We start from the raw sequence: 13,730 nt of genomic DNA, 5'->3' as shown, positions 1-13,730 counted from the left end.
TAATGTATTATTGTGCAATTTGCTTTATGTAGTGCGTGTGTGTGTGTGATAATGTATTATTGTGTAATTTGCTTTATGTAGTGCGTGTGTGTGTGTGATAATGTATTATTGTGCAATGTGCTTTATGTAGTGCGTGTGTGTGCCCATGCGTGTGTTTGTGATAATGTTTTATTGTGCAATTTTCTTTATGTAGTGCGTGTGTGTGCCCGTGCGTGTGTTTGTGATAATGTTTTATTGTGCAATTTTCTTTATGTAGTGCGTGTGTGTGCCCATGCGTGTGTTTGTGATAATGTTTTATTGTGCATTTTGCTTTATGTAGTGCGTGTGTGTGCCCGTGCGTGTGTTTGTGATAATGTTTTATTGTGCATTTTGCTTTATGTAGTGCGTGTGTGTGCCCATGCGTGTGTTTGTGATAATGTTTTATTGTGCATTTTGCTTTATGTAGTGTGTGCCCATGCGTATGTTTGTGATAATGTATTATTGTGCATTTTGCTTTATGTAGTGCGTGTGTGTGCCCATGCGTATGTTTGTGATAATGTATTATTGTGCATTTTGCTTTATGTAGTGCGTGTGTGTGCCCATGCGTGTGTTTGTGATAATGTTTTATTGTGCATTTTGCTTTATGTAGTGCGTGTGTGTGCCCATGCGTGTGTTTGTGATAATGTATTATTGTGCATTTTGCTTTATGTAGTGCGTGTGTGTGCCCATGCGTGTGTTTGTGATAATGTATTATTGTGTAATGTGCTTTATGTAGTGCGTGTGTGTGCCCATGCGTGTGTTTGTGATAATGTATTATTGTGTAATTTGCTTTATGTAGTGCGTGTGTGTGCCCATGCGTGTGTGTGTGATAATGTATTATTGTGCAATTTGCTTTATGTAGTGCGTGTGTGTGCCCATGCGTGTGTTTGTGATAATGTATTATTGTGCAATTTGCTTTATGTAGTGCGTGTGTGTGCCCATGCGTATGTTTGTGATAATGTATTATTGTGCAATTTGCTTTATGTAGTGCGTGTGTGTGCCCATGCGTATGTTTGTGATAATGTATTATTGTGTAATGTGCTTTATGTAGTGCGTGTGTGTGCCCATGCGTGTGTTTGTGATAATGTTTTATTGTGCATTTTGCTTTATGTAGTGCGTGTGTGTGCCCATGCGTGTGTTTGTGATAATGTATTATTGTGTAATTTGCTTTATGTAGTGCGTGTGTGTGCCCGTGCGTGTGTTTGTGATAATGTTTTATTGTGCAATTTTCTTTATGTAGTGCGTGTGTGTGCCCATGCGTGTGTTTGTGATAATGTATTATTGTGTAATGTGCTTTATGTAGTGCGTGTGTGTGCCCATGCGTGTGTGTGTGATAATGTATTATTGTGCAATGTGCTTTATGTAGTGCATGTGTGTGCCCATGCGTGTGTGTGTGATAATGTATTATTGTGTAATGTGCTTTATGTAGTGCGTGTGTGTGCCCATGCGTGTGTGTGTGATAATGTATTATTGTGTAATTTGCTTTATGTAGTGCGTGTGTGTGCCCATGCGTGTGTTTGTGATAATGTATTATTGTGTAATGTGCTTTATGTAGTGCGTGTGTGTGCCCATGCGTGTGTGTGTGATAATGTATTATTGTGCAATGTGCTTTATGTAGTGCATGTGTGTGCCCATGCGTGTGTTTGCGATAATGTATTATTGTGCATTTTGCTTTATGTAGTGCGTGTATGTGCCCATGCGTGTGTGTGTGATAATGTATTATTGTGTAATTTGCTTTATGTAGTGCGTGTGTGTGCCCATGCGTGTGTTTGTGATAATGTGTTATAGAGCAATGTGCTTTATGTAGTGCGTGTGTGTGCCCATGCGTGTGTGTGTGATAATGTTTTATTGTGCAATGTGCTTTATGTAGTGCGTGTGTGTGCCCATGCGTATGTTTGTGATAATGTATTATTGTGTAATTTGCTTTATGTAGTGCGTGTGTGTGCCCATGCGTGTGTTTGTGATAATGTTTTTTTTAGAGCAATGTGTGTGATTGCACGTTAAATAATGTTTTGTTGTCGTAGTATTTTGATTGTACAGCGCTTTGAGCAGGGTCAAACCCTGGATAGATGCGCTATAGATATATAATGCATTATTATCATTATTTATGTGAAATTGGGTTTAAAGGTACTGAACTTGTCAAATCCAGGTGCACGGAGCCCCTGGGGCTTTTAGTCATACCTCAGGCAGCTATCCGTTAGAAGAACTACCAAGTTTCATTGACTTGCACCCAAAGAGTCAAGAACTGCGATTTTTTTACGAATTAATTTCGTACTCGGACCCGGCTGGTCTTGACCTATTTTTAGATCTAAATTTAGATCAGGTAGATCACCACATCATGCACAAAAAGACACGTCACTAGCAAACTATGTCAGACGTCATCATGAGTTTGTGTAAAACAAAATCGACGCCGGAATCACTCAGTTGAATCGAACTCCGACCAAACACCACGTAATAACTAGGTTAATTTATGCACTCGCGTGAACAAGAAACTGTCGAGCTTCACAGATGTCGTCGTTGGGTAGTGTTGGGTTTGTTTTACTACCATAGGAGGATTTTTGAACTGTAAATGCACTCAGCTGCAACAAAAACGCAAAACGAAGGCTGTGAGCTGCACTGTGCCTTTAAGTATCTTGATTCATTGGGTTTTTTTTTAGAATATGAACCTGCCCTTTATTGAATTCAGGATGAATTATATAGTGCAAGGCCAGTTCAGTGCCTGCTGTTCACCTATAACAAGCACATAATGCCAGTGACGTAAGAGACTCTCTTTGGCTCCTACGAGGAGAAGAAATGAAAAAAAAAAATAACTTGACATTTCAGGAAATGTCCAGAAGCAAAGGAATGTAACTCTTACTTGGTTATACACTGAACGGAGGTTACTCTTATGCAGGCATGCCTGATCATTATTTACAGAATCTATAGAGCCCAATCAAGACCTGCTGCTCAAGTATCTAGAGTGTTCCTACGGAAGCGAGATAACTCATGTCACAGTTATTCTAAAGGTAAACTAATGTTGAGGTTAATATTTGTACATTGTCTCCTAGACTTTTAATTCAAATGTTTGAGCACACGCTTTCATTTATTCTTATCCTTACTGGAATAAGATTATAGATGTTTCTGAGAGGAGGGGGGGGTGGAGGGAGGGGGGAGGGATCAGAAACACAGGGGAAGAAATGAAGAAAGAAAAATTAACCGGACAGTTCAGGAAATGTCTAGAAGCAAAGGGATGTAACTCTTACTTGGTTATACTGTAAGTTGGAGGGAGGTAACTCTTATGCAGGCATGCTTCAGGGCTAGCAGTCAGGCCCGGCTTCTAAACTTTGTGTCATATTCATATCTATAAGTCAACCATCACGTGACCACAATTAGTGCTACCTCTTCATTAGTACAAGTTTTATTCACAACACGTCAGAGATGGAAATGTTGTAAAGACCTTGCTTTTATACATGTCGTCTTCAATAAACTCCTACCCATATTTTATAATGTCCTCTTCAATAAACTCCTACCCATATTTTATACATGTCGTCTTCAATAAACTCCTACCCATATTTTATACATGTCGTCTTCAATAAACTCCTACCCATATTTTATAATGTCCTCTTCAATAAACTCCTACCCATATTTTATACATGTCGTCTTCAATAAACTCCTACCCATATTTTATACATGTCGTCTTCAATAAACTCCTACCCATATTTTATAATGTCCTCTTCAATAAACTCCTACCCATATTTTATACATGTCGTCTTCAATAAACTCCTACCCATATTTTATACATGTCGTCTTCAATAAACTCCTACCCATATTTTATACATGTCGTCTTCAATAAACTCCTACCCATATTTTATAATGTCCTCTTCAATAAACTCCTACCCATATTTTATACATGTCGTCTTCAATAAACTCCTACCCATATTTTATACATGTCGTCTTCAATAAACTCCTACCCATATTTTATAATGTCGTCTTCAATAAACTCCTACCCATATTTTATACATGTCGTCTTCAATAAACTCCTACCCATATTTTATACATGTCGTCTTCAATAAACTTCTACCCATATTTTATACATGTCGTCTTCAATAAACTCCTACCCATATTTTATACATGTCGTCTTCAATAAACTCCTACCCATATTTTATACATGTCGTCTTCAATAAACTCCTACCCATATTTTATACATGTCGTCTTCAATAAACTCCTACCCATATTTTATACATGTCGTCTTCAATAAACTCCTACCCATATTTTATACATGTCGTCTTCAATAAACTCCTACCCATATTTTATACATGTCGTCTTCAATAAACTCCTACCCATATTTTATACATGTCGTCTTCAATAAACTCCTACCCATATTTTATACATGTCGTCTTCAATAAACTCCTACCAATATTTTATAATGTCCTCTTCAATAAACTCCTACCCATATTTTATACATGTCGTCTTCAATAAACTCCTACCCATATTTTATACATGTCGTCTTCAATAAACTCCTACCCATATTTTATACATGTCGTCTTCAATAAACTCCTACCCATATTTTATACATGTCGTCTTCAATAAACTCCTACCCATATTTTATACATGTCCTCTTCAATAAACTCCTACCCATATTTTATACATGTCCTCTTCAATAAACTCCTACCCATATTTTATAATGTCCTCTTCAATAAACTCCTACCCATATTTTATACATGTCGTCTTCAATAAACTCCTACCCATATTTTATACATGTCGTCTTCAATAAACTCCTACCCATATTTTATACATGTCGTCTTCAATAAACTCCTACCCATATTTTATACATGTCGTCTTCAATAAACTCCTACCCATATTTTATACATGTCGTCTTCAATAAACTCCTACCCATATTTTATAATGTCCTCTTCAATAAACTCCTACCCATATTTTATACATGTCGTCTTCAATAAACTCCTACCCATATTTTATACATGTCGTCTTCAATAAACTTCTACCCATATTTTATACATGTCGTCTTCAATAAACTCCTACCCATATTTTATACATGTCGTCTTCAATAAACTCCTACCCATATTTTATACATGTCGTCTTCAATAAACTCCTACCCATATTTTATACATGTCGTCTTCAATAAACTCCTACCCATATTTTATACATGTCGTCTTCAATAAACTCCTACCCATATTTTATACATGTCGTCTTCAATAAACTCCTACCCATATTTTATACATGTCGTCTTCAATAAACTCCTACCCATATTTTATACATGTCGTCTTCAATAAACTCCTACCCATATTTTATACATGTCGTCTTCAATAAACTCCTACCCATATTTTATAATGTCCTCTTCAATAAACTCCTACCCATATTTTATACATGTCGTCTTCAATAAACTCCTACCCATATTTTATACATGTCGTCTTCAATAAACTCCTACCCATATTTTATAATGTCCTCTTCAATAAACTCCTACCCATATTTTATACATGTCGTCTTCAATAAACTCCTACCCATATTTTATACATGTCGTCTTCAATAAACTCCTACCCATATTTTATAATGTCCTCTTCAATAAACTCCTACCCATATTTTATACATGTCGTCTTCAATAAACTCCTACCCATATTTTATACATGTCGTCTTCAATAAACTTCTACCCATATTTTATACATGTCCTCTTCAATAAACTCCTACCCATATTTTATACATGTCCTCTTCAATAAACTCCTACCCATATTTTATACATGTCCTCTTCAATAAACTCCTACCCATATTTTATACATGTCGTCTTCAATAAACTCCTACCCATATTTTATACATGTCGTCTTCAATAAACTCCTACCCATATTTTATAATGTCCTCTTCAATAAACTCCTACCCATATTTTATACATGTCGTCTTCAATAAACTCCTACCCATATTTTATACATGTCGTCTTCAATAAACTTCTACCCATATTTTATACATGTCGTCTTCAATAAACTCCTACCCATATTTTATACATGTCGTCTTCAATAAACTCCTACCCATATTTTATACATGTCGTCTTCAATAAACTCCTACCCATATTTTATACATGTCGTCTTCAATAAACTCCTACCCATATTTTATACATGTCGTCTTCAATAAACTCCTACCCATATTTTATACATGTCGTCTTCAATAAACTCCTACCCATATTTTAGACATGTCGTCTTCAATAAACTCCTACCCATATTTTAGACATGTCGTCTTCAATAAACTCCTACCCATATTTTATACATGTCGTCTTCAATAAACTCCTACCCATATTTTATACATGTCGTCTTCAATAAACTCCTACCCATATTTTATAATGTCCTCTTCAATAAACTCCTACCCATGTTTTATACATGTCGTCTTCAATAAACTCCTACCCATATTTTATACATGTCGTCTTCAATAAACTCCTACCCATATTTTATACATGTCGTCTTCAATAAACTCCTACCCATATTTTATACATGTCGTCTTCAATAAACTCCTACCCATATTTTATACATGTCGTCTTCAATAAACTCCTACCCATATTTTATACATGTCGTCTTCAATAAACTCCTACCCATATTTTATACATGTCCTCTTCAATAAACTCCTACCCATATTTTATAATGTCCTCTTCAATAAACTCCTACCCATATTTTATACATGTCGTCTTCAATAAACTCCTACCCATATTTTATACATGTCGTCTTCAATAAACTCCTACCCATATTTTATACATGTCGTCTTCAATAAACTCCTACCCATATTTTATACATGTCGTCTTCAATAAACTCCTACCCATATTTTATACATGTCCTCTTCAATAAACTCCTACCCATATTTTATAATGTCCTCTTCAATAAACTCCTACCCATATTTTATACATGTCGTCTTCAATAAACTCCTACCCATATTTTATACATGTCGTCTTCAATAAACTCCTACCCATATTTTATACATGTCGTCTTCAATAAACTCCTACCCATATTTTATACATGTCCTCTTCAATAAACTCCTACCCATATTTTATAATGTCCTCTTCAATAAACTCCTACCCATATTTTATACATGTCGTCTTCAATAAACTCCTACCCATATTTTATACATGTCGTCTTCAATAAACTCCTACCCATATTTTATACATGTCGTCTTCAATAAACTCCTACCCATATTTTATACATGTTGTCTTCAATAAACTCCTACCCATATTTTATACATGTCGTCTTCAATAAACTCCTACCCATATTTTATACATGTCGTCTTCAATAAACTCTTACCCATATTTTATACATGTCGTCTTCAATAAACTCCTACCCATATTTTATACATGTCGTCTTCAATAAACTCTTACCCATATTTTATACATGTCGTCTTCAATAAACTCTTACCCATATTTTATAATGTCCTCTTCAATAAACTCCTACCCATATTTTATACATGTCGTCTTCAATAAACTCTTACCCATATTTTATAATGTCCTCTTCAATAAACTCCTACCCATTTTTTATAATGTCCTCTTCAATAAACTCCTACCCATATTTTATACATGTCGTCTTCAATAAACTCCTACCCATATTTTATACATGTCGTCTTCAATAAACTCCTACCCATATTTTATACATGTCGTCTTCAATAAACTCCTACCCATATTTTATACATGTCCTCTTCAATAAACTCCTACCCATATTTTATACATGTCCTCTTCAATAAACTCCTACCCATATTTTATAATGTCCTCTTCAATAAACTCCTACCCATATTTTATAATGTCCTCTTCAATAAACTCCTACCCATATTTTATTATGTCCTCTTCAATAAACTCCTACCCATATTTTATACATGTCCTCTTCAATAAACTCCTACCCATATTTTATACATGTCCTCTTCAATAAACTCCTACCCATATTTTATACATGTCGTCTTCAATAAACTCCTACCCATATTTTATACATGTCGTCTTCAATAAACTCCTACCCATATTTTATACATGTCGTCTTCAATAAACTCCTACCCATATTTTATACATATCGTCTTCAATAAACTCCTACCCATATTTTATACATGTCGTCTTCAATAAACTCCTACCCATATTTTATACATGTCGTCTTCAATAAACTCCTACCCATATTTTATACATGTCGTCTTCAATAAACTCCTACCCATATTTTATACATGTCGTCTTCAATAAACTCCTACCCATATTTTAGACTCCCTCGTTTTAAGATCTAACTTTCAAAGATGTGTGGTGTTCCGCTGTACCTGGGATGTGATGTCCCTCCGGTCGATGAGAGGACACCTCCTAATAAAGGACACAGTTAATTGTCCATTTCTAGGCTTATACACTCGTAATTCCTTACCAAAATATACCTGTTGTGACAGGTCACCTGCAATGTAGTGACGTTTTCTTTTGGTTCAAAGGTTGTCCGTTCACCACAGGTATACTGTACATTGCTAGTGGCTAAGGTCAGACAGAGTAAGTCAGTACAGGCCACTTACCGTCAGGATCTGTCTGGGCACATTGTTGTCGTTTTCCGTGATGTCGTTAAAGGAGTACTGACTCTCGCTAAACACCGGGATGTTGTCATTGACGTCCAGAACAGTGACGTCAACGCTGGTGGTGGCAGTTAGAATCCCGTTACTCGCCTCCAGCTGCAAGCTGAAGCTCTGAAACCATTAACAGAAAAACATGAATGTTTTTAGTTTTGTTTTTAGTGTTTTTGTTTGTTTTCGACGGGTGCAGTGGCGTATAGTGGATAAGACATCGGCCTCCTAATCGGAAGGTCGTGAGTTCAAATCTAGTCCGCGGCCGCCTAGTGGGTTAAGGGTGGAGATTTTTCCGATTTTTGCTATCTCCCAGGTCAACTTATGTGCAGACCTGCTAGTGCCTTATCCCCCTTAGTGTGTACACGCAAGCACAAGACCAAGTGCGCACGGAAAAGATGCTGTAATCCATGTCAGAGTTCGGTAGGTTATAGAAACACGAAAATACCCAGCATGCTTCCCTCGGAATCGGCGTATGGCTGCCTGAATGGCGGGGTAAAAACGATCATGCACGTACAAATCCACTCGTGCAAAAACATGAGTGAACGTGGGAGTCTAAGCCCATGAACAAAGGAGGAGGAGGAGTTTGTTTTGTTTTTGTTAAAACGATATTAGTTCATTGATAAACTTGTTGATTGAATTTTTTTAGAATTTGATTGACAAAAAAACAAAAGAAGTTGAGTGATATAAGCATTTTATAACAAATTTGTGGAGTGGGAAGAATGCTGTTTCATATTCCACAGTTCACACTCCAAAAGCAACCATTCCTTTTCTAATTACAAATATTCTGCAACAGATCTATTACTCACAGCAAATTATGTCTAGTACACAACGCTGAGTTACCCGCCGTTTGACTGAAAGGTCTTACAGATAAGGATGCCAAGAAAGTTGAAAACTCAAATACGACTGATTAAATAACAGGGAAAAGAACTTGCACTTCATTTCATGCAGCGTTGCACTGTCATTCTGCGAACTTCTTACATTTGAAACTAAGTGTACACAAAAACACAAAAACACTCAGAAATCCCCTTAAACGATAAAAAAAAAAAAGCAAAACAACACGTTCTAAAATTGAAGCAACTGTTCTTAGTGCTTTTGTACAAACAATTGTGTAAAGGAAATAATGTCTGTAGGCCTACCTTATCTCCGTTTTCGAAGTCGAGGTTTCTTAGCAGGAAGAGATTGCCTTGTTCATTGAAAACACCGAACGCTTCTGGATTTCCATTGCCTGATGTTATCCTGTACGCGTGCCGACCTCGGTCCGCTGTTGAAGCAAGCACAACCAATACATCAAAGTCAATACATGAACTTGACTTGATTACTCCTACGAAAGCGGCGTTTGGCTGCCTGACACATCTTGCTTGTTTGTAGGGACTGTTTATATAACTGTTCAGTGTGATAAGCAGTGAATAATGCTAATAACAAAAGAGCTGGCACAAATATATACGCACGCACGCACGCATGCACAAACACACACACACACACACAAACACACACACGCACACACACACACACACACACACACACACACAAACACGCGCACACACACACAAACACACACAGAGACACACACACACACGCACGTACGCACACACGCACGCACACACACACACACACACACACACACACCCCCCCCCCACACACACACACACACCCCACAGACAACATCATCATTACAAATCAGAAATTCACGAGAGGCAACTTACACTCATCGGCATCGGACACAGAAACTGCAGGTAAGATGGGCTCACTGATGTGATAGCTTTCATTGACGACGATGTTGTAAAGCTGCTGCTCAAAGAAGGGAGGGTTGTTATTCACATTCGTTATCTTCACATGTTCCATCACAGTAGCTGAAACAAGAAAATTTGCTGATTCAAATCAGCAGGTTCCCAGACGTTCCTTCATGTAATTTTTAGGTGAATGGTCAAAGTGGTTTCTTGCACACACTCAGTCATCTTGCACAACAATGCAACACAAAGGAACTTAGTCGATAAAAGGGGGCCGACAAATGGTGTGTATTATGGGTGTGGGTCTGAAACAAACAAACAAACAAACAAACCATGTGAACCCCAAAGTCATGCGCCCACACGAACACACACACACACACCCACGCGCGGGCGCTGTAGAACACACACATCATAATATATAGTAAATACTTCAACACAGTGTGCGTATAATGTTGTATTAATTTTGTTTAGTTTCACTTTCAAAGAAACCACAAAAAAGAAACCAACATGAACAACTTCAGAGCTCTTACTTTGATTACAAACTGCATGATTTGGATAATAGTTGATCGGTTTGATCTAATGCTGATCTTTTGCAGGCTTTAGTTTTTTTTTCAGCGGCATAATTCAGTGCTTCGTCTCGTATCGAAAACAAAAGCAGACGACAAATTTAGTCAGATGGAGTTGTCTCCCGTACTCCTGAAGCATGCACTGATCTAAAAATAATCCACTATTCAGTTTAGATCAGTGCGCTGCACCCAAACGGTTCGGGAATTCCCAACAAAAGAAAAGATCCGCACGCGGCACTTGCTGAACACGAGAGCGTTCGGTCTTTTAGAAGATTTGTATCTTGAAATGAAAATTAACGAATATCGCGCTGTCCGAAGGAATGGAGTACATATCGGACAATGACCACGCTCAGGCTAAAACGATAGGACGTCTGACCGACATGCGGCAATGTGAATCGGACATTTGGGGATTTTCATCGTTGTATGTCCCATGTCCGACGCCTAACGACATCCCTGCCTACATTATTCTGATTGATCACAACCAAACCTACTATCATTGGACACATCCAAATGCAAGCGCCTGTTCTTGACAATTTCCCTGTGACCTAAAAATAAAACCAGTGCAATTTCCTCGGTCGGGCTTTGCCACAGAAACTCACGGTTTGGCCTGTAGGTAAAATGTACAATGTATTTTCTGATTTGTGCACAAAAGCTATTTTTCTTTTTTCTTTTAATTTAACATAACAATGTTTAATGTCACTGTTTGTTTAAAAGAACATGGTCACATATGTAAAAAAAAAATGTTAAATTAGAAAATAAATAACATTTTGGTTCATGATTTTTCCTACACCTGTGCTGAAAATAAGAAATAAAAATGTCGGTATATAAGTCACTCAAATACAGGTAAGTATGAATGGCTCGGTTTGAGTTTGTTACGGTTGACCCTGCACAATTCGTATGGTTTTGTTGAACAATTTTGTTAATGAACTTCACAACTTCCTGTGTTACACAAACTCAGTGATGACCAATTTTGCCTTCACCCCTCCCATAGGATGACGGATTTCACAACTTTCTACAGATGAACAACAATGTTGCCTTCACCCCTCCCATAGGGTGACGGATGTCACAACTTTCTGTGTACACAAACTGATGACGTATTTCACAACAAAATGGCGCTGCCCATGGTCAACCTCGAAACTAGTTCCGGTTCCGGAATGTCACCGTTCACACAGGCAAATGCCTCCGCATAACCCAGACCTCCGGATCTGGGAATAACAGGATATTACTTGAGCACACACACACACACACGCACGCACACACACACACACGCACACACACACACACACACACACACACACACACACTCACACACACACACACACACACCACACACACAAAAGTAACTTACACTCATCAGGATCGGACACAGAAACTGCAGGTAAGGTGGGCTCAATGATGTTATAGCTTTGGTCAAAGAAGGGAGGGTTGTCATTCACATTCGTTATCCTCACATGTACAGGGTGACACAAAAAAAACAGAGCCCACCAAAAGTTTAATATTTTCTGAAATAATCAGCCGATTCTTTTATTTTTTCAGGTGAGCCAAGCTGAAATGATGTTCTAACAGCCCACCAAGTTTGAGCTTCAAGATGTCATGGACAACGGAGCATAAGACATTTATAGTCGAGGCCTATTTTCGGTCGAATTCTATCCAGACTGGTCAGCCGCAGATGTGGGATCGCTCTTACAGCTGCTGTTATTGCTGCCTTAAGATCAGGGATGGTCTGGGGGTTGTTGCCATATACCCTGTCCTTGAGGTACCCCCACAGATAAAAATCTGGGGGGTTCAAGTCCGGTGAATAGGGGGACCACTCTGGGTCACATCTGCGGCTGACCAGTCTGGATAGAATTCGACCGAAAATAGGCCTCGACTATAAATGTCTTATGCTCCGTTGTCCATGACATCTTGAAGCTCAAACTTGGTGGGCTGTTAGAACATCATTTCAGCTTGGCTCACCTGAAAAAATAAAAGAATCGGCTGATTATTTCAGAAAATATTAAACTTTTGGTGGGATAGATCTGTTTTTTGTGTGTCACCCTGTACAATGACAGTAGCTGAAATAACAGGATATTACTTGAGCATGCAGTTTGCATTGATTCAAGCCAGACACACATACACACAGGCACACATACACACAAACACACACACACACACACACACAGACACACAAACACTCCCCCTTCCACACACACAGACACACAGACACACAGGACGCTGAAGTCAATCTACCTGTGTTGGGACCAGGGTTGAAGTTAGACAGAGTTGAAGGAGCACCATCCTCAGCCTTGACCTTGACGAAATGAGAATTGAACGTCTCTCGGTCAAAGAGACGTTTGGTTCTGATGATCGCCGTGTTAGGTTGTTGCCCTGTCTCAATAGTGAAGTTTTCTGAGCCCTCCGTCACGCTAAAGGTCAACTGTAACATGAAGGTCAAAGTCTCGCCAGTTTACCATCTTTGTTTTTTCTATTTTTTTTCTTTCTGTTTATAATATCTGTGAACACTGATCCATTTTATGACTGCGTCTTTTTTTTAGACAAGATTGTTTGCGTTTGTTTGGAGTTCTTTACATCGGGGTTCTACTGCACATCCAAATCTTGTTAAACTCATGTACATATCTGTCAGTCTGTCTCTGTCATTCAAGACTCTCTGAGAGAGAATGTCCTTCCAAGGGTAATAGTCCAAATATGTCTCTAAACAGTTCAGTTTCTTTTCAATTTCCTACTATATTTCTTGTATCAACACCTTTGCATCATGATCATACGCGAATCCCCCCCCCTCCCTCCATCCCCCAATCCCCTTACCTCCTTATCCCCCTTTTCCTTCCCTCCTTATCTCCCTTCTCCTTCCCTCCTTATCTCCCTTCTCCTTCCCTCCTTATCTCCC

At 38.2% G+C, this 13,730-nt stretch overlaps 1 protein-coding gene across 1 annotated transcript in view; it reads right to left on the bottom strand.

Moving 5' to 3' along the window:
- Positions 1–13,730, bottom strand: part of LOC138959369 (neural-cadherin-like) — a 43,270-nt gene that overhangs the window by 17,399 nt on the left and 12,141 nt on the right. Inside the window, exons 7-12 of the mRNA XM_070330802.1 lie at positions 13,076–13,262; positions 12,891–12,900; positions 12,195–12,304; positions 10,257–10,403; positions 9,690–9,814; positions 8,506–8,673 (exon numbers count right to left, since the gene is read on the bottom strand). Of these exons, the coding sequence (XP_070186903.1) occupies positions 8,506–8,673; positions 9,690–9,814; positions 10,257–10,403; positions 12,195–12,304; positions 12,891–12,900; positions 13,076–13,262 (747 nt within the window). The remainder of the gene's footprint in view (positions 1–8,505; positions 8,674–9,689; positions 9,815–10,256; positions 10,404–12,194; positions 12,305–12,890; positions 12,901–13,075; positions 13,263–13,730) is intronic.

This window comes from Littorina saxatilis, linkage group LG1, assembly GCF_037325665.1.
Source record: "Littorina saxatilis isolate snail1 linkage group LG1, US_GU_Lsax_2.0, whole genome shotgun sequence".
In the NCBI taxonomy this organism is placed as follows: Eukaryota; Metazoa; Mollusca; class Gastropoda; order Littorinimorpha; family Littorinidae; genus Littorina; species Littorina saxatilis.
Note: the sequence above shows the minus strand (reverse complement) of the source record. Positions and strands in the feature narration are given on the sequence as shown.